The sequence below is a fragment of the Melanotaenia boesemani genome, chromosome 10 (genome assembly GCF_017639745.1).
Source record: "Melanotaenia boesemani isolate fMelBoe1 chromosome 10, fMelBoe1.pri, whole genome shotgun sequence".
Lineage (NCBI taxonomy): Eukaryota > Metazoa > Chordata > Actinopteri > Atheriniformes > Melanotaeniidae > Melanotaenia > Melanotaenia boesemani.
The window spans coordinates 13,298,011-13,319,921 of NC_055691.1; the positions used below are offsets into that span (position 1 = coordinate 13,298,011).

At 42.8% G+C, this 21,911-nt stretch overlaps 1 protein-coding gene across 1 annotated transcript in view; it reads right to left on the bottom strand.

The window, feature by feature from the left end:
• The window catches only part of has3 (hyaluronan synthase 3), a 33,137-nt gene extending 13,931 nt beyond the window's left edge, over positions 1-19,206 (bottom strand). Inside the window, exons 1-3 of the mRNA XM_041996079.1 lie at positions 19,146-19,206; positions 2,776-2,869; positions 2,147-2,697 (exon numbers count right to left, since the gene is read on the bottom strand). Coding sequence (XP_041852013.1) covers positions 2,147-2,697; positions 2,776-2,869 — 645 coding nt within the window. The 5' untranslated portion in view covers positions 19,146-19,206. The remainder of the gene's footprint in view (positions 1-2,146; positions 2,698-2,775; positions 2,870-19,145) is intronic.
• Positions 19,207-21,911: the final 2,705 nt, after the last annotated feature.

A 21,911-nucleotide genomic window follows, 5' to 3' on the forward strand; every position in this document is an offset into this window, starting at 1 on the left:
GCCAACATGAGATGCAGCTGAAGTTCAGACCTGTTGGTTCAGCCGCCAACGAAACTTCTTTTCCTTCTTTTTCTGTTTTTGCAGTTGTCAGACTGGCAACTGGCTCATTATTTTACAAAGTTAAAGAACATTGCATCATTTTTTAAAACAGGATGGGACAATAACCTCTTTTCATTCATTACCGCTCTATCTTTTACCATTGTACCTTTAGTCTGTAATCTTTTTCACAGTCTAATGCTGGGCTCACAACAAACAATTTTCACGGTCGCAGACTAAAAACTTTAGGAAATCTTTAGGTAATCTTAGGAGTTTTACTGGAGTCACAGCGCGTTCCTGTCATTTCAATCGTTAGGTTTAAGCTGTTAATCTGCATTGTTTAACGTCAATCTTTCCCCAGTCTTCGATCTGTGACAATATCAAATGTGTTTGATATTATCGCAAGTCACAGTGACGAGACACGATCAACAGCCAATAGATGAGCTCTGACAAAAGCAGAAACAGGAATCCCAACAGTCAGTGCAACGGCAAAAAGGGATGGAAAAAAAGAAAGAACAAAAAGAAAAAGACAAACAAGAAGCGATGATGAAACTTTGTCAGTGGACCGTCCAGAAAGAGGAGCGGATCGTTATTAAGAAGTAAACATCTGCTGTGGATCATTTATGTGTTACAGTATCATGATCTAACAAATGAGAGAAGAATAGAAAACTCGTTCATCCCTCCAGATTGGTGTAACACTTGGTGGTGATGCAAAGGCACACTTAATAATGATGTGTAATTCCCTCCCGGAGGGAAACGCTCTCCTTGCTTGCTTTGCTGTGGGCAGATCAGCCCTGTTCAATATCAACTGTCCAACATATCACAAAAATTACTAAAAGAATTTAGTTGTAGTCTTGTACATAGTGATTCACAGTCTTTGTCAAATCTTAGTTTCAGACTAGTCTGAGACTTAAAACTCTAAACATTTGTCTTTAGATGTGGGCGGTTGTGAGCTGGTAGTTTTCCAGAGTCTTTTGCAAATCTTTTAAAAGTCTTCTGGTGTAAACACAGCATAAGAAACTTCCCTCATTAACACATCTTGATAAATCACCATCTCAACTCCTTATCCTGACTTGTTATGACTTGTCCACACCCCATAATAGCTTGATGCATATGGTCCACAAACCCCTCATCTTAAGGTGAAAGCTCATGTTAAAGCTTGTGTCTGAACATATCATATCTAATACAACCCCTCAACCCCTCCCTCTTTATGCTTTGTCAAACATCGTGACCTTAATTAGAAGTGATTTTTTATAGCCTCTAACATTTTTCTCAGCTCTGGGTGTGATGCCACACGCGGCAGTCCCACCTACCTGAACAGCCCCACCTGCCAGATACCTTGTGGCATGACCTCCACGAGTTATGTTAGTGTGGTGTCAGTGTTTGTGTATCGGTGACTAAGCGTACCTAAAACTGAGCACAGCGAGCAGCGAACATGGCCAGTTAGACGGCCTCTTCCGCAACATCCCATACACATGGATGCTCCTCAAAACCCTGCATGTATGAGTGAATGAAAGAGTTGGGGGTAGGGGGTGGGGGTATAAACATGCTGATCGCTTGGAAAGGAAACCCACAAGCGAGCCAACCAACCGGTGGCAATAGGCACCCCTGTTCCCTGGGACTCCCCACAGGGCAGGACGAGCTGGGGACAGGTGTCCCCCCCCCGCCGCACACATAAACAATCACACACATACAAATATCTCCTCCACACACCAAGAGACCATATGTGATACACCCTAGCACCACAAGGTTCCCCAATACACCTAGTCCCCCCATCTTCCTCCATCCCAGCCCTTCTACCCCATTCCAAGTCACCCCCACCCTGCCCTCCTATATACCACCTCCCCAGTCCCACAACCCACCCCTAAACACCTTTAATTATTCTGTTTAATGCCCTCTGTGCACTTTATTTTTCATGCTTTCTGGTTTTTCTGTTACTTTGAGTCCGAACATGCCGGGCTCATCGGACAGTTTGGGTCCCATTGAAGATGTACACACAGGATGATCTGTCTGCATGACTTTAACATCAGTTTCAGTCAAGCTAATGTGTTTAAATGTCTACAAATCCAGATGTAATTAGATCAACGCATGCATGTGTGTGCAGACGAACCTGTACGTAGTCCACGCTGTCTCCCAGAGCTTTAAAGGCAGTGTACATCACTTCCCTTTTCCCTCCCCACTCCTGCATGATGCAGGAGTAGCGGCAGCCTCTGACCAGCCGAGCCACCCGAGACACCTCCTCCATGTGGATCATGCTCCTGGCTCCACCTCTGACGTCTCCTCCTCCACTCCCATCACTGTGGTAGTTCCCCTTCCAGACCATGCTGCCAGCATGATCGGCACCACCCATCACTTCCTGGAAAATATCCATCATGTAGCGGTCCTCAGGCCTGTTCCCGTCCACCACCAGAACCACCTTAAGGCCTGGGAAGGAGATGCGGCGCACGCTGCGCAGGCACTTCCTCAGGTAGTCCGGGTCCTCCTGGAATGCTGCAATGCAGAGGGCCACGGTGCGGCGGAGGTGATGGGCCCGAGAGGGGCTCCTCATCCGCCGATGCTCCAGGAAGGCGAAGAGGCTCTGGAGGAAGAGGTGAAGGGATAGGAAGGCACCATAAAGGCCAAAGGAAAGGTGGTGCTGCTCAGTGTGGATGAACTGGTAACCTTTGAATCAGAGCAGAAACCAAACACGAGTTTCATTTTTTATCCTCTTCAACACTTTGCTGTGAGTGAGAAGCTCACCTGTGACGTAGGCCAGCAGGATGGTGAAGAGGACCACTGCAGCAAAAAGAGTGGTGACCGTGATGTTCAGCGCATTCCTGCAGCGAGAGGACATCTGGAGGTAGGGAACCCATCAGAGAGAGGGAGCAGGTTCATGTAGGAAAGTGGGGCAGGGAAAGAAATTACCATGAGATTAAAGGAGCAGCGTGGAACTAAATAAGAGATTAATAACAGAAAATTTAATCTATTAAAATCTGGGTTTTGACCAAGTAGCAGCCTCCGGGGGTAAAATGTGAAACCTATGCAGAAGTGCAAAAATTGCAGTTCCCCCTTCATCCACTAGGGGCTGGCTCCAAAACAGAGTCAATTCCCACAGACTCCCATGTTAAAAAGACCAACTTCCCAGCACAAATAAACTTGTTTAAAGCCTGGTACAAAAATCCATTTTAGGATTAATAGGTTTAAGTTTTCCTTCATGACAACTGTGAGGGGGGTGAATTTTTTTTCTAACTCTGAAATTCGGCATTATTAGGGGCGTGTCCTTTTGATTGACAGGTATCCAATATCTGCAGCAAGATGGGAGAGTGCAGCACAAACGCCGGCTAACAGCGCACCTTAGCTTTAGCCCACTTACCTCCTTTAGCTGGTTAGGTACCGTTAGCTCCCAGTTAGGTCTTAGCTTCAGGCACCTTGGAGTTTGATGGGTGTCAATCATCCACCCTCACCTTCACAGTCTCCCTCTCAGCTCTCTTTGCCCATTTTTGGATTTTCCGGGAATGACAACATGCGTGACGCTGCCAAGATGGCGACATTGAGAACTGCCCAATGAGCTTCAAATCAGCTCTAAAGAAACTTACAGGTGATGTCACGGAGGCTCCGTTCATCTTTTATATACAGTCTATGGTTTTGATGCAACAATGCCAAGTACAAGAACTTACATTAGAGTACTTACCGATACCAACTACTGAGATGAGTAATGGGTCATCCTCTAAATGTACGTCTGGAAAACTGTCAGGAACTTCACAAATAAGCAGGATAAAATGGTTTTTGGTAGATTCGGTTCACAGCTGTGACAAAGTACTTACACAACCAGAATCAGCGAGATGTGGCTAAATTCAGGGCATTCGCACTAACTTATCTACATCACGAGAAAATTTTATAAACCACAGCCCCTCCATCGAGATGCAGGTAGGCAGGTCCTCGCCTTGCAGGCAAAGAAAACCACGCCCACCAAAGCATATGAACACATATGAACGCCCACCAATGCATATGAACTTATAACTTATCTGGTGTAGATTTGCTAGTTTCAGACTTCTGTTATTTCACAGAGTTACTGATGAAATGTTCCTGCAATGGGACGGATTTGTGCTTTTGAGGGGTGTTAAAGTAACACCGGACTTTATTCTTTACCAGCTGATCCTCATCTGGTGACAGACAGCAGCTCAAATTGTAGCAACAGCAACTTACAGCAGCACTTCCTGCAGCTGCCACAACCTGCCGTGAGTCTCCACAGCTTTCCAGAGCTGCTGACAGGCCAGCGTAACAGCACTAACGGCTCAGACTGATACGTTTCAGGACCACCTTGTTCATGTGTAGCTGAGGAGATTCAGGAGGGGAAAGTCTTCCACCTCAAAGACGCTCTGTGGCGTAAGTGCTTTGTGAATCTCGCTTTCTATCTATCTAGGAGCTGCTGAGCTGCTGTCTGTCAATCATTTCTGCTTGTGCATCCTGACTCGCCCACTCTCCGCCCCCTGATCACCCCACAACTCCCACCCCACCCCTTGCAGCTTCTGGCATTTTTCAAATTGGGCAGAGGGTGGAGTTACGCAGAAAGTAGGGGGTCGACTCAAACTTTAAGTGGGTTCTGGAGAATGCTCTTGGGTATGCTGCTTACCTTGTGGTCTCGATGAAGAGGGATCCTGCAGGAGGCAGCAAAGGCTCAAGAGAACTCGTCCACAATAAACACTGTTTCAAGGAGTATGTGGAGCTCTTTCCTTCAGGCAGAATTGCCATTGCCGTGAAGGAAGAGCAGTATGCTGGCAAAGCGCCCCAGCAGACAGCTGCCATTCTCAGAGTTCTGCTCATAGAGAATGCCAAGCGAGCAAACCCTGACCAAGATGGTAAAAAGGCTGGTGTCTCCCTATAAAGTCAGACCATGTCAGGAAACGTGTAACTGCATGGATTATAATATACTACTAGAGTCATTCAGTAGCTGTGATGTTTTCTTTCTTTTTTTCTCTTTTTTGTAGCTTTGAGGCAATCACATACACAGCCCTTATCCGCCATCAGTCGACCCACTAAATCAGCTCTTCAGCTCCAGGACCCTCCCTCCCCGCCCACCCTGAGCCTGATGACACCACTTCGCTGGAAGAGGCCCAAATGACAAGTTAGTCAAAATGAAAACTGCATTTTTAACATAATATCAGTCCTTGCTTTTTACCTTTATGTATAAAATATTATTTCAGATGTTTTTGTCCAATTCAGGGAAATCCTGAATTGGACGTCAGCAGAGTGGAAGGAGTTTGGTGGGATTCTCCACAGGTAAAGGCAAAGCCAGGCAAATTTATTAGTATAGCACATTATATACAAGACTATTCAAAGTGCTTTACATAAAACAAAAGCATCATGGCGGGGTGCAGGAAGCAATAACAGCTGCATTAAAAACAAACTTTAAAAAAAAAGAAATTAAATAAAAACAAAGAATAAGCTGAAACAAAATAGATAAAATGCAAGATATAAAGTTCCAGTGTGAGGAAAGACAGTATTAAAACATGAACAAGTTTAAAATTCCAGCTTAACAGAACCAGATCCAGATCTGGACTCTAAATAAAAACTAGTGAAATGCAGCAGAGAACAGGTGGGTCTTTAACCTGGATTTAAATCAACCGAATGTTTCAGCTGATCTGAGGTTTTCTGGGAGTTTGTTCCAGACATGTGGAGCATAGAAACTGAATGCAGCTTCTCCATGTCTGGTTCTGACTCTGGGAACTGATAAGAAACTGGATCCAGATGACCTGAGGGTTCTGGTAGGTTCATACTGGGTCAAGAGATCTCTGATGTATTTTGGTCCTAAACCATTCAGAGCTTTATAGACCAGCAGCAGAACTTTAAAGTCTATCCTCTGATGAACAGGCAGCCAGTGTAAAGACCTCAGAGCTGGACTGATGTGGTCCACTTTCTTGGTCTTAGTGAGGACTCGAGTAGCAGAGTTCTGAATAAGCTGCAGGTGTCTAACTGATGTTTTAGGCAGAACCTGTAAAAACACTGTTACAATAATCAAGCTGACTAAAGATGAAAGCATGGACTAGTTATTCCAGGTCCTGCTGAGACATCAGATCTTTTACCTTTGATATATTCTTAAGGTGATAGTAGGCTGACTTTGTAATTCCCAGTTTAGGTCTGAGTCCATCACTACACCCAGATTTCTGGCCTGGTTAGTGGTTTTTAGGTCTGAATCCAACACTGCATCCAGATTTTTGGCCTGGTGAGCCATTGCAGGCCAAAAATGTCCCTCAGCTTGAGGACTACTTAGGCCATCCCCTGGGTCATTTCAGAATAACGGGTACATTCTCTGAGAGAAGTGTTTAGTTAATTCACCCCCCAAAAATCATGTTTTAGGGTTGGTTTTGAGTAATATCATTAATTATGTTTTATATTTACCAATAATAATGCTTGGTGTGTATTTAAGGCACAATTTATATATAAAATATTGATTTCAATATTCGCACCCACCAGTTATTTGCCGTCTTCCGTTCATGAGTTGCATATTCAACTTGAATTAACATGAAACAATTCCATATAATGTATAGTTTTTGTGCTTATTCATTTAATAGCTATAAAATTATTTGCCCAGAGTACTTATTTTCTGTATTTAATTAGATTATGACATTAAGAAAATATATTTTCTATCCGTCCTTGGGATCAGGTCAACTCTGTTATCTCTGTTACAAAGTCACATAAAAAACTACAACATTCAAATGAAAACATGTGATCTTCACCCAGTGATGTCATGTCCTGTCCTGTCCTGAGATCTTTTGGAGACAACAATGGTATGTTTTATTTCTTCACTCATTAATTTGTACAAAATGTGGGGAATACACCCACAGTAGATTAATTATGTGTCAAATCTGTTATGATATTTTTGTGAATCTCTTGTTCATCTTTTAAAAAACAATTATATGATGAAAACTGATAAAATTCTGCTTTTATGCATGTCATGTAGTATTTGGTTTTAAGCTAACACATGGAGTTAAGGAACAAAATGGCGAAAAATGTCAACTCTGGTAATGATTTTAAGAATAACAGAGTTGATTATTATCATGGTAGCACTATTATGAGACATTACATTTTATTCTATTTCATACTTGATTTTTGGGGAATTTATGGTTGCCAATATTGTGATTTCTATTTTTTTTGTTTCTGCTCTATTTGTAAATATTTGTTTTCTGTGTATTAAAAATATTTAAGTTTTTAATAACTCTTCTTTTTTTTAAATATGGTATTAATATTACAGTGTTTTAGAATATGAGTTTTTCAAACATCAAGATATTTTGCACTGCACTTAATTCCTAGAAGTTAGGAGGGCTTAATAAGGTCTTTTCAGACCTTTAACCCCTGTATGCACAGGTGAAGATGGGATTAGCCACATTGGTGAGTAATCCAAACCACTGCCACTTGCACATTTAAATACATTTAAATTTATGAAATATGTTTATATGTATTTATATAAACATATTATACATATCTGGGTTGTGTTTATTTATTTATGGCAGTCTTATGTCGTCCTATAGACCTTAGCTCAAGAGAAAGAGCAGTCATCTGCCAACAAGAAAGTCGGTGGATTGATTCCAGCCTTGCCCTGACTCCATGTTGAAGTGCCCTTGGGCAAGACACTGAACCTGTTGCCTCCAGATGTGTCTTTCAGGGAATGAATGTGTGTGACAGTAGAAAGCACGTAGTAGATAACAGTAAAAGAGCTGTGTGAGTGTGACATGCAGTGTTAAAGTGCTTTGAGTGGTCAGTGTCACTGGAGAAGCTCTATATAAGCGTTGGCTTATATAGCGTTGGCCAGAGAGACCTGGTTCAGCTGAAAACCAGAACCAGGTCTCTGCCCCCACTCCTGCAGTCCTCTTGCTCTGTCTCAGGGTTAATGGCTATAATTAAAGAGTGGGCGGGGCTTGGCAGGAACAGGAACAATTCTACCCTTTCATTCAGAAAATTCCCACCTGGCCGGGCAGGCCTGTCCCATGGAGACATTCTCATTACATTCAGGCAGATTTATCGACTTCCCTGAGAGGACAAACAGATTTCCACGTTGGCGGCGATCTGATGGCTGAAAATGGGTCCATGTGATAATGGAGACAAAAAGGAATTTACCAAATGTTCAGCCCGCAGAACCTACTCTACTGTCTGAATTTTTACATGGAGGTCATATGACTGATACAGCCTGCACTGTAAAATCTCACATTTAGGCTCTATTCATTTTCTTTACTGCTTCGTCCAGTTCAAGGTCATGGGGAAGCCAGCCTATTTCAGCAAATAACAGGCAAGAGGCAGGTACACTTGCACAGGTACACCTGGACAGGTCACCAGTCCATCACAGGGCCAACACAGAGACAAACAACCACTCACACTCACTCCTTAGAGAGAATTTAGAGACCAGTTAACCTAACGTCATGTCTTTGGACAGTGGGAGGAAGCCAGAGAGAATTCACATAGACACGGGAAGAACATGCAAACTCCAAACAGAAAGGCTGTTCCATTCTCTAAACGTAATCAGTTTGATTTTGCTGGAAGTTCTTGAGGTTGTGGAAGAAACATAATTTCACATGAATTAGAAGCAAAGCTTCACCAAATGTTGGTTTTATTTTTTCAAATTCATCTTACTTAAAGTAATTCATGGGCTCAAAAATGTTCTTGCAGCAGGAGCTGCCTTCCCTGAACACAGCAGGAAGCAGGTGCAGACATGGTTTTAGCTTAACTAATGTCAGACCACTGACCTCTGTGATGCTGCAGCAGCTGCCCAGATAACTGGTTTGAAACAGGGATGAGCAGGAACTGAACAGCAGTCACATGACACTACCAACATTAATTATAAATCCTTCATAATCATCATTCTAACAGGTAAACTGTATGTTATGTCACGTTGTCTAGACACTGAAACTCCGTTAGAAGGTGGATTATTGCTGATATGAAGTAAATATAGACCAAGAACATGTTTTTCTGAGAACTGGTTTCCTCCCAGCAGGACATCTGGAGCTGGAGATCATCAAGGAGACATGGAAAGTTTTTTTTTTTTTTTTCGTAATGAATACAAAACAAGTAGATAAAAGAAAACTAATTAGGAGAAAACTTTAAAACTTTTATCTTGGATAATTGGAAAATGGACATGTTATTTCTATATTTTTTAAAATCAGTCAATAATAATGTGAATTTTCTGTAATAAGTTTTAATAGCGGTGAACAGAATTGTGGGAAATCCTGTTCCCCCACTGTCACCATTCTTCATTCAACGTAACTACATTAATTGTTTCAACATTTTCCCCCCAAAGTTCATATAACTTATTTATTACGAGTATTACTAACAACTAGATTAAAATCAAGCTATATACACTATGTCTTAAGGATCATCCTCAGAACCCAGACCTGAACAGGTCATATGGAGGGGCAGATCCTCCTCAGAACGAGGACCTGAATGGGTCCGATGGAGGGGCAGATCTTCCTCAGAACCCAGACCTAGGGCCTCATTTCTAAAGCTGGCATAGGTGTACGCCAGTTCTAGTCAACTTCTTGGATTTATAAAAACCAGACTTGGTGGGAGAATGTTCCTACCTCCACGGCTACTTTGACCCTGCTGTAGGCACAAAACCTGGAGAAAAGGGGAAATTGTGACACCAACGGTCCAGAATAAAACCAGAGATGATGTGAAGTGTGAGACATTTGTACAAAATCAAATATTATCTTTCACACCACATGTTAAATATTAAAGCTATTTGCAAACTTTACTAAAAAGGTACATTCAATATTAATACTCCTGGGAGTGGACACTTACAATAAATAAATCAGGTTTTAAATAGAAAGGGAGATGTTATTAAGAAGAACATTAACCTGTAAAATATGTTCTATCATTGTCAAACAACTCCTCCCTAAACCACAACCTTACTGCGGTGGAGGAGTCCAGATGATCCTAGGAGCTATGTTGTCCGGGGCTTTTTGCCCCTGGTAAGGTCACCCATGGCAAACAGGTCTCTAGGGTAGGAACCAGACAAAGCATGGCTCAATAGACCCCTATGATAAATCAAATCAATGGATCCAAGTTTCCCTTGCCCAGACGTTGCCCCCCTTCTGGAGCCAGGCCTAGAGGTGGGGCACGGAGGCGAGCGCCTGGTGGCCTGGCCTTTGCCCATGAGGCCCAGTTGGGCTCAGCTCGAAAGGGTGACAAGGCCCCTACCTCCTGTGAGCTCACCACCTGCAGGAGGGGCCATAGGGGTCGGGTACAGGGTGAGCTGGGCAGCTGCTGAGGAGACCCTGGTGATCTGATCCTCGGCTGCAAAAGCTAGCTCTAGGGACGTGGAATGTCACCTCTATGGTGGGGAAGGAGCCTGAGTGGGTGGGTGAGGTTGAACCGGGTGGGGTGGTTCCAGCTAGATATAGTTGGACTCACCTCGATGCATGGCTTGGGCTCTGGAACCACTATCCTCAAGAAGGGCTGGACCCTCTTCCATTCTGGAGTTTACCCGGTGGACAAGAGGGTAGCCTCCCTCTGCCTTTAGGTGGGGGGATGGACCCTGACTGTTGTTTGTGCTTATGCACTGAACAATAATTCAGTACCACATGTGCACTTGGCACCAGGATACTCTAGGCTGCAGTTGGACGATCGACTTTGTGGCCATATCATCGGCCACATGTTTTGGGCACTAGGGTGAAGGAGGGGCGGAGCTTTCAACTGATCACCACAGCCAACCTTCAGCAGTGTGGTGCCAGTCGTGTTAGTCGACATCATCATGACCTGCTGTCATTAACCAAAGCATTTTCATTCTCTGAATGTCCACGTCGTGTGTGGTCCAACATGTGGCTCATCGGCCTGGGTCCACAATAACTGAGGTGACTGCCTCATCTGCAGGATCTGCTCCGTTCCGTTGTTGGAAACAAGGCTTCAGGTGGCTAATGGAAGTACCAGAACCACTCTACGTTCTGGTGTCTCCAGACGTCTTTCTGAACAAGTCGTCCCATCATGCAACAATCAGTAAAAGAACAGGTGGAAAGTAGCTCCAGTCCTTCTTTCTAAGACCCAGCAGAGTGGGGACCAGACTGGAGGCTGGAGGTCTAGAAGTAATGCAATGCTTAAAAAACATGTAGAGGAGGAGTTTATGTTTCTCCACAAATCATTTTTTTAGTGTTGTCCCAGTTTCCCTCCAGACTGCCTTTATCTCCTGCAGCTCCTTGTCCACCTGGTTAATGGCGGTGATGATGTCCCTCTGCATCTACAGGACTTCCTCTGAAGACACGGCTGCTGCAGTGCTGGTTGGAGTCTCTGGCCTCACCCTCTCCATCCACAGCTGCAGCCCAGCCCACCCAGAAACAGGCGTGGGGTACGTGTGCGCACGCTTTTAGAAATCTGGAAGTTTTTGTGTGCTGTATTTCCTGTTTTCCCTGCATACAACGCCTGTAGTCTATTTTACTACGCTCAGGTTTAGACAAGAGGACCCTGGATGAGGTTCTCAGCAGCAGGGCAGCCACTTGTTTCTCAGTTAATTAGCAACAACTGGCATAATAAACACGAGTTGTTGCGTCATGTAAAGCTTTACAGCAACATGAAAAGACAGAATTTAGCGTTGGATTGACAACTTTTCACCCAAACCTTCTGTTGTTGTTAACAGAACCCTTTTTGTTAACATTTTTGACCCACTTCTGTCCAGCGTCCCTGTCTTCTGCCCATCCAAGGAATCTATGCAGTGCAGGTCGAAGGTAATGTGGAGCCCTGGGCAAACATTAACTGTGGCACCCCCAAAAACAAAATATGTAAAAAATGCACATATTTTTTGGCTGAATTTCCAGCAGCAACACTAAGGAGTCGTCTTTGGCCCTTCATCAGGTTTTAACATTGAACTGACAAACTTTAAAAGTGCATTTAAAATATTAAACATAATGTCTCTAAATGCTCCCAATGTTCAATTTTATCATATGAACTACTAATTATTTTAAGTAAAGCACAATAATGACATTTTACTGGATTTTAATGCTATTAACATCAGCACACAACATAAGAAATCACTTAAAATCTTCATGTTAAAAATATTACATTATGATTCATTTATTTTTGGTCCACATTCAGTTCCCTTTATGGGAATAATCACCTTGTCTATTGCAGTGGTTATTAACCTTTTTACACTGGGGCCCAACTTTTCCAGTACAAACTAGTCTGGGGCCCATTCACATATCAACACCGTTTTAGTTAAATTGATGTCATACTTGGTTTAATTTGTATTCAATGACTAAACCAAATCCAGTTGTAGTTTAACAGCTATAACCTTGTGAAATATCACAAGATAAAAAAATATGATGATGCAATGAGATCATCAAAAAGATGTTTACCACGATTTTTGTCTTTGTAATATTAGTTTTAACTGCTTCTTCATAAGTATTTAAAATCAAGCTATATCCAAGGCTTACTGGAGTTTGTTAAACAACTAGCTGATACATTACTGCCACCAGGTGATGGGAAGTTACATTGCAACTGAGCCTCTCACGATAACAGTAAAGTATATCTTGTTTTGTTAAGACGGTTACTACATATAACTATTCACAGTTTATGCCTCTTCATTTTGACGCCTATTAACTACATCAATTGGGTAAAGCATGAACTTCAGTGTGAAGATAGCCAAGTGTTTACACCGCTGGTAGATTTGGCTTGTAACTGCGGTACCCCCCCAGTACATGGCGCCTTGGCGACCACTTATGTTGCCTGTAGGAAAGACCGGCACTGAATCTATGTAAAGGTCTCAGACAGGGGAAATTATCTTGAACAAAGGTCCGTGTTGTTCGAATTTAGTTTTTTTTTTCCATAACAAAAATTTTCCATTGCTGTTAAAACAATCAAGAACCGCCAAGTTCTCCCAGATTTCCTTTACATTGTTAAGAAATAAGCAGCAGCATTAAGAAACGATCCGATTCTCTTCACAGTTACTTCTGACAGGCACAGAACTCCCACCACAAAAGTGGTGGACGACCTACTTCCGGTATTTGCTTGGATTAGTCTACACACCCCACAGCGAAAGCTTTTGCTGCCATTGAACATGTCAAAAACTCTCTTAACAGGCTGAAATAAGTTTTTCCAGATGCTCTCAAATTCATTATGGGTGATTTTAATTACTGTTCATTTGACAAATCCCTCAAAGGGTTTGATGTATAATAGTGATATAGTATAGTATACTGACAGTACCACACACTCTGGAAGAACACTTGACAAATGATTCTATCCAAACGCATATAGAACTGTCCTCCCTTCCTCCTTTGGATTTCATTGACTATCTTGCCCCAGCTTATCTGCCTTAGTCCAGAGGTCAGAAAAAAAAAATATTAAGAATATCAAATGCTGGACTCCAGACAGTTCTGACATACTACAGGGCTGTTCTGAGACTGGAGGTATTGTTTACTGTCGTCTAGCAACATTGATGAGCAGGTAGATACAGCGAAAAAATACATCTCTTTTTGTGTGATTCCAACTAATACCATTACAATATTCCCTAGCAAAAAAGTACTTAATAAAAAAAAGAAAAGTTTTTTTCACTGTCTCAGAAGAGGAAAAGAAGCTGATAAACCAAGAGGTCAAGTGAGCCATTTAAAAAGCCAACTTGGCCTCCTTTACCCAGGATAATCTCTACTCTGCCTTGCAGGACCTGAAAAACATGGCGGCTGTGAACTGTACAACATCCAGTCATAAACCCATTCAGGTTGATGAATGCAGCACATCAGCACAACCCAATGACTTCAACTCATTTTTCTCAAGATTCAAAAGGGATAATAATATAGAACTTCAGACAGTCATTTCTAAACTCCACCCTGATGATTCAACCATCACCTGTAGCAAGGAAGAGGAGGTGAGAGCCCACAGGAGGACTAAGTCCAGCACTGCCGCTGGGCCTGATAACATCTAAAACTCTGTGTTGAGCAGCTGGGGGAGGTTTTCAAGCAAATCTTCCAAACTTCCATGAACTACAGCGCTGTGGAGTGCCATTCCACACCATCCAAAGAAGGGCCATCACCATCCCAGAACCTGGACCTCAGTGGGTCTGATGGAGGGATGGATCCTTCCCAGAACCTGGACCTCACTGGGTCAGATGGAAGGATGGATCCTTCCCAGAACCTGGACCTCAATAGGTCTGATGGAGGGATGAAGCCTTCCAAGAACCTGGAACTCAGTGGGTCAGAAGGAGGGATGGATCCTCCCAAGAACCTGGACCTCAATGGGTCTGATGGAGGGATGTAGCATTCCAAGAACCTGGAACTCAGTGGCTCAGATGGAGGGATGGATCCTTTCAAGAACCTGGACCTCAATGGGTCAGATTGAGGGATGGATCATTCCCAGAACCTGGACCTCAATGGAACCTCCCAAGAACCTGGACCTCAATGGGTCTGATGGAGGGATGTAGCATTCCAAGAACCTGGACCTCAATGGAAACTCCCAAGAACCTGGACCTCTATGGGTCAGATGGAGATATGGATCCTCCCACAAACTTGGACCTCAACATAATTGAAGCAGTATGGGATCATCTGGAAAAAGAACAGAAAAAAGGCAGAAACATCCAAAGAAGAGAAGTCCTTCAAGGATCCTGGAGAACTTTTCCTGGAAAGTCCTTCAAGGATCCTGGAGAACTATTCCTGAAGAAATGACAGAAAGTTTCTCTGAGCGGGTTCAGACTGGGATGAACAATAAAAAATATTCCTTTCAAGCTATTCTATTCTATTCTATTCTATTCTATTCTATTCTATTCCATTCTATTCTACAGTCATTTAGCAGATGCATTTATCCAAAGTGACTTACATTTGAGAGCTCCTTAAGTGGAGTGGAACGTCTGTTTTTACCTCATATTGCGAATGTAAAATGAAATATATCTCTCAGTAAATATTTACACCTACTTCTCGTTTTTTGTGGAAATGAGAATTTGGTCACAACTTTTCAGAAGTATTTAGATCTTCCTCTATTTAATATTCATGAGTTATTATTTTGGATTTTTTTTTTTCAAATGCAAATTTTTTATTTATTTTAAAATCAGATCTGCCTGTTTTGTAATATTGTGGGGTTTTGGCTTTTAAATGTCAGGCTGATTTACTCCTGCTAGTTTTATTAAGATACAGTCTTAAAAATATATTTCTTGGTAGACCAAGACATTAAAGGATTAAAACAAGTCTGTCCACATTCATCACCTTGGAAACCGCCAGTGTTACCCTCCATTGTTTGGAAATCACTAATGTCCTTCAGGGATTTCTGTCTGAATCCCATGTCTGCCACTTAGGATCTGATCCAGGCCGGGGTGGCGTGGTGTGAACGCCCCGGGGCCACAGGACTGATCACAGGCAAACAGAACATGGAAGGTTTGATTAGAGGGCTGTCGGCAGGGAACCGCAGGTGCAATTATCCCTGAGGTACATCTGCTGGCCATGACATGAGTACACAGCCCAGCTTCACTCGCCAGCAAGTATCAGCTAAATTATCTTTTGATGAAGAGTTTTTATCTGACACTTCAAATCTAACCAGAAAAACAGATTATTTTAAAAAACGTGAAAGATGAAAGCAAGTGAAAGCAGCGTGTCACCTTTGAGGTCAGAAAGGAAAATCCAGCCATTTCCAGCAAGACTCGGATTCCAGGTAGAAAAGAGGAATAAAATAATATCTTCACAGATCCTGGAGCTGTGGATTCATAAGACCAGAGGGATTCACCAAGAGGTCCGGGTCTGCATCCAGGTCCAGGTCATTCAGAACATCACCAGCTCATCATTTGTCAGAAAAATTCTGGATTCAGATCAGGTAAAATTTCCCCAAATCCTGCCAACTTGATGAGAAAAAGAGACTCCTGAGAACTGTAAGGATGAGCTCAGGTGGAGGAGGTGTTTTTGAATGATAGGTCCAGTCTCAGATTAGGGATTTTCACACAGCGAGGGGGTGGTTGGGAAAAGGGGGATGGAAGAAAGTGGAGAACTGGGCTGTTATCAACCTCAAGAATGACATGTTGATTTATTTAAAAAGAAGAGCTTCCTGTGTGAGATGGGCAGAACACTGAAGGTTGAAGGTTTTGGGTGTTTGAGGACTTTGTGATGAATGTTCTTGACAGGCGGATGAATTCGTATTAAAGAAAGATGAGTAAAAACAGACTAATTAGATGCAGCTCTCCAGAATAACCTTGTACACTCGAACAGGAGATTCTGTCTGCACATGCACCTGGTTTCACTTAGAAGAGTTAACTTTCTGTCCATGAAGGTCAGTCTTGGAAGAAAATGCAGGTGTTGTATATTTATTTCACCTGTGTGAAAGCCAGAGCAGGTCTGCAAACGTAGAAGTTTTTTCCTGCAAATATCTGCATTTCTGCCTCATATGTTAATGTTAAATATCGGCAAACTCCTCTTTGTTGAGCCTGGTTGCGTAATGAACCAAAGTGATGGTAGTCGAGATGACTGGCTCCAAACAGTAGAATGAGGATCAAGTCCCAGGATTCCCCCACCACACTGAAGGCTGAACATCCTCCACGAGAACTTTTAGCTTGTTCTTGAGTCCACAAGAACAAAATGACGGCATTCTGCTGGAAATAAATATCTTTTCAACCCGAACCACCCGACTAAGCATCTGGCCCAAAAGCAAACTACAACCACACATTTTTAACTATAATCTGATGTTTTCTATAATTTATTATTTTCATGCTGAAGTATATTTAATAAATATTAATGAATATATTTTTTCTTATTATTTGTTATAATATTTATAGCCACTCATGCACTGTGGCTCCCGGTGTATGCTTGGGTTCTCCGGCTTCCGCTCACTGTCCAAAGTCATTTAATTTAACTGGTGTCTGTAAATTCTCCCTGAGAGTGAGGAGTCCCATGGCCATGCGATGAACTGGTTACCTGTCCAGGTGAGCCTGTTTCTCGCCTGCTCATTGCTGGGATCGGCTCCAGCTGCCTGAATTTTTGGAATTCAATCAAATATTTGTTGATTTTTTTCAAAGTGAATTTGGTGTTCTGGACGTTTCTAAACGTGACCATAGCAAAGCAGACTGCAGGTGGCTACATAGGGAAAACACACGTGCCTGTTTCCGTTCATAAATCTGAATATTTAACCTGGATGGATTTTATAACATAGAAGTTTTGTTTCACAATGACAGAACATGTTTTACTGGTTGAGCTTGTAGTGGACTCTTAATTACATAATTCACCGTGCAATAATATAGACTGGTGTTTCACGTTATAGCAGGTTGTTCACTGTTGCCCGGTAACCCCAAGACAGTATCTGGGGTTTCCTGTGTTCTCTCTCCAAGGGCACCTCCATATTGTTTTCCAAAAAAAGTCTATTCTTCTGTTTTGAATAAAACGACACGAGTTGTGTAGTTGAAGTGAGAAATTGGCTCTCCGCTTTCTTTCTACAATTTCCACAAGCTTCTTATTAGTAATATCTCCCTTTCTCTTTAAAATCCAGCCTTTTTCTGAGCGTGCACTCTCAGGAGTAAACAGCTTTAATTTCAAACACGTGGTGTGAAAGGTAATATATAAACAAATGTCTCACGTCATCTCTGGTTTTATTCTGCAGCGTTGGCATTGCCGTTTATCCAGATTATGGCAGGATCAGGGCAGCCGTGGAGGTAGGGACATTCTCCCGCCAGGATTGGTATTCAGAAATCCCAGAAGTTGACTAGAACTGGTATACGCCGATTTCTGTTCCTACGCAAGCTCTAGAAATGACCCAGGACTGGACTGTTCTGGGGGTGTCGTATAAATGTGAAGCAACAGTCTGTAGGTGGGACTGATGCATCAGATGTGTTTCTCTGATCACACCTAATGCATCAGGTGATAACTCTGATTTTTAATCCCATAGCATGAAAAGGCAAAAATAATGTCAGATTTGAATCCACAGATGAAGTTTTTATGATTCACATTTTCATGTGAGTCCAGGCTGAATGAACTCTTTAGCTTTACCTTGGTGTCCAGTTCTGAACCAGAAACTGGAAACCAGCAGATAGAAGTTTATGGAGCTAAATAAGTCAACCTTAAAGGTGCATTCTGTAACAAAACAAATGTTAATGACCTTGGACTGTTTTTTAAGAGAAGATCTTAAATCTGTAATGACTTTTCTAAATGCATAATGTTTTAATTCTCTTAGAATGAAGCACTTACTCACCGTGGGTCCACATACATGCAGCTGCCACTATTTTTACTACGGTGTCTCTGAATGGACAAACAAGCTTTAAAAATGGAGGAGCTAGAGCTCTGTTTGGGATCAGTAACAGCACCATAGAAGAAGACAAACCACCTGCAGTTACCTGTAGTGCAGTCATCGCTGCACCTGAGGCCCCTGGATCCACTCACACATTAAAAGAGCTTCATTTCTGGAAGAAGTTTGGCCTCTGATGGCCACTGTACATTCACAGCCATACTATACCCTTCTTTATTACTAGATGGCGGTAATTCTTACACCCTGGACCTTTAAAGCCAAAACAACAGTCAATTTCTAATTGAATTTGTTGCTTCTAGTGAGCTCTGAAATCTGTTTTTCTTAGCTGAGTTTCAAGTAGTTGCAGCTAAAAAAAAGCAAAAACCAGGAAAATTGTTAAGATAATGCACAAAACAAGTAAACAGCTATGAATTAACCAGGTTCTTAGTAAGTTTGTCAGACAATTCGAATGAAGCTGAATAAAGTCAAATAAATACCAGAAAAGTTACAGTCTAGCTTTTATCTCAAGGAACAAATGTGATTCACCTGAGGTCTCGCTGTAAGCAAACAAGCCACCAGGCTGACTAGTGATGCCATGGAAAGTCAAACAGGCCGACGTTTTCTTTGGACACACCAGAAGACTTGGAACAGACGCTTTAACTGTGGCCTCCACACAAGCAGCGAGTGTAGTTCATGCCAGCCAAGAGGCAACAGAAAACAGAGGAAAGTCACTGAATCTGCAGCTTTCTGAGGAAAGCAGAACTCAGCCGTCTTCAGTCCAGTTAGAACTTACTGAAGGAACAGAAAAACACTGTGACCTGAACACTGTCTGAGCTTTAATTCAGTTTTCGGCAGCTTTTCTCAAACTTCCCATCACTCAATGCTTTCATTCATCAAGATTTTCCACCAGCCTGACAAATGTCAACTCTGAGTCTCTCCTCCTTTAGTATCAGTGGTATAATCAAACCACTTACCTTCCTGATCCAGAGGACCCTCCGTCTTCGTCTCCCCCAGATCTCGTTCGTGGAGCCGGGACGTCCAGCCCTCTCCTCTCCTCAGCACAGCGCTCTCCTTGTTCTGTCCCCTTCCCTCCTCCAGCTCACACTACATCTTTATTCCAGCTTGCTCGCTTAATTCAGGAGATCCCACATCCAAAAATACAGCTGGCAGTTTCAACCACCGCCCTCCTCCACGTCTGTAAGCCTCCTCCTCCTCCTCCTCCTCCTCCTCCTCCTCCCTGGGTCTCCCAGGACCGTCCCGGGGCATGAAGCCCCCCAGCTGGGATGTGATCAGAGGAGCTCAGCCAGCAGCTGATGCAGGTTGTGAGCTGCAGTTATTCTGCTTTCTGCCTTTGGTGCTCTCCATCCTGGAGCACAGGGTGGGGGGCAAAGTAAAGCTGGAGGTCTCCCTCAGGTGTGATTTCATTTCCAGCCCCCCCTGAATTGTCTCAACTTCTCTGTCGGTGCTCTGCTCCAGAATCAGCTCATGTGTACATCTCCTGTGTGCAGCAGCAGATCCTAAATCCTCATCGTCCTCTTCGTCCTGTCCGACCAGCCGGCAGCTCGACACTGCAGACTTCCACTGGCTCTTCCACAGCTCCTTCTACCCCCCTCCCTTCTTCAGTTGCCCCAACCTGCTCACTATCTCTCTGCAATGCAGCCAGCAGCCTCCAACAAGCTGGGGGACTGTTTGACCGGACCCCCCTCTCCTCTCTGCCTGACTCAAAGCATCCTTTATGGGCTTACCCCCACCCCCACCCTGTCGTCCTCCTCTTCTCTATGGGGCTGAGCTGCTGACATCCTTCAGGTTGTGCAGGGAAGAACTGCATCATGCCTCTGAGAATCAATGCAGGACTTTGGAAGCCACTGACTCAGGCTCACATATACTAATTACTGTAATGAGCCCCCTCCAAAAAGAAGAAGAAGAAAAAAAAAAAAAAAAACACAAAAAAACAAAAACAGTAAGTTAAGTTTTATTTTAGCTGGTGATGCAGAGAAAACAGTTGGGCCACGATCGGACCACCACAGGGGTCTGTACTCTGCCTCCAGTCTTTCTGTTTGGATTGAATTTGCATATTTTCAGATAAGCAATCCAACATTTCTTTTTCACCAATTACTAAGTAATAACTAACTAAATTAACTTGCATGTTGTTGATCAGTGATGGGAGTAACAGCTTTAAAATAAAGGACATTACATTTTTCCTTTTTCAGTAACAAGTAATCTAACTACTCTTTCCATGGTTACAATGCCGTTACCGAGGATCAAACGTTACTCACAGCGTTACTGTAAGATTTGATACAACTGAAACTGGAGAATATGCTCAGTGTTTGAGTAGAAGAGTTGTGTTGTGAACAGGTACAAGCTACATGGCTCCGCCTCTTTAATCAAAGAGTTTTCCTTCCCTTCCCTTATAACACTCTTAATTTCTTCTTATTAAAACTGCATTAGGTAAGTTTGCCGCCTTAAAAACTCAGTTTCTGACTTGTTTTGGTGCCACTTGACAATCATTAAGTACATTCCTGGAGATGATGTTGGACAGCAACAGCTTGCTTTTTGGCAGCAGGAGTCCCAGAACCAGACAATAATAAACCTTTTCAGTTCTCTTGAGACGACTGAAAGAAAATTCAGTCATCTTTGTGGGGCTTTTCATGGTTTTCTTTTGTCTCTACAGGAGAAGAAGCCAGTGAAGAAAGTTTGTTTCAAAGAAGAAATCAGATAACATGTGTTTTATCTTTATTTTATCTTCATTTTATCTATTTTATTTTAGCCTTTTCTTTGTTTTCGTTCTTTTTAATTTTTTTAATCTGCACCCTGCTGAAATGTTTTATGTAAAGCACTTTGAATGGTCTTGTACATGAAATGTGCTATACAAATAAATTTGCTTTGCATAGTGTTGACCTGAAGAAAAAATCTGAATGGGAAAAAGATGTTTTAAGCTTTCTTTTTTTTACCCTACACAGAATTACAGCTGCATGGCCAGACTGCGAAAAAATGATGATTTACTTCCTTTTATAGAAACGACTGATAACCACAAGCTGCCTCATTCTGGAAACATCTGAAAACTTTGGACAAGTTTGTGCCCACAGCACCTAAAATAGGTCACACTTGGTTAGTTTTAAGTTGATCAGTTACAAATGTGCAAATAAACATAACCTCCATTTTCATATTTTCTGGTGATTATCAAATATTCCCCTTCATCTTCACCAGGTACTGTGATGGTATCGGGCTGGATCAGGATTCTGATGGTATGTGGGTGGATCAGGGTTCTGTGATGGTATGAGGGTGGATCAGGGTTCTGTGATGGTACGGGGCTGGTGTTGTGACCAGGTACAAGCTACTTGGCTCCGCCTCTTTAATCAAAGAGTTTTCCTTCACTTAAACCGGACCACCCACTCCTTTGGTGGAACAAACACTCAAAGAAACTGAGCAAGTGTTCCAACCTGATAATGTTGATGTTTAGCTCTTTATTCAGTAGATAACTTCACATTAATTCCTCAAACAACTTCTGCTGATTTTATGGGTTCTGTGATGGTACGGGGCTGGATCAGGGTTCTGTGATGGTATGAGGGTGGATCAGGGTTCTGTGATGGTATCGGGCTGGATCAGGGTTCTGTGATGGTATGAGGGTGGATCAGGGTTCTGTGATGGTATGAGGGTGGATCAGAGTTCTGTGATGGTATGAGGGTGGATCAGGGTTCTGTGATGGTATGGGGGCGGAGCATGGAGAGTAAGAGGGAACT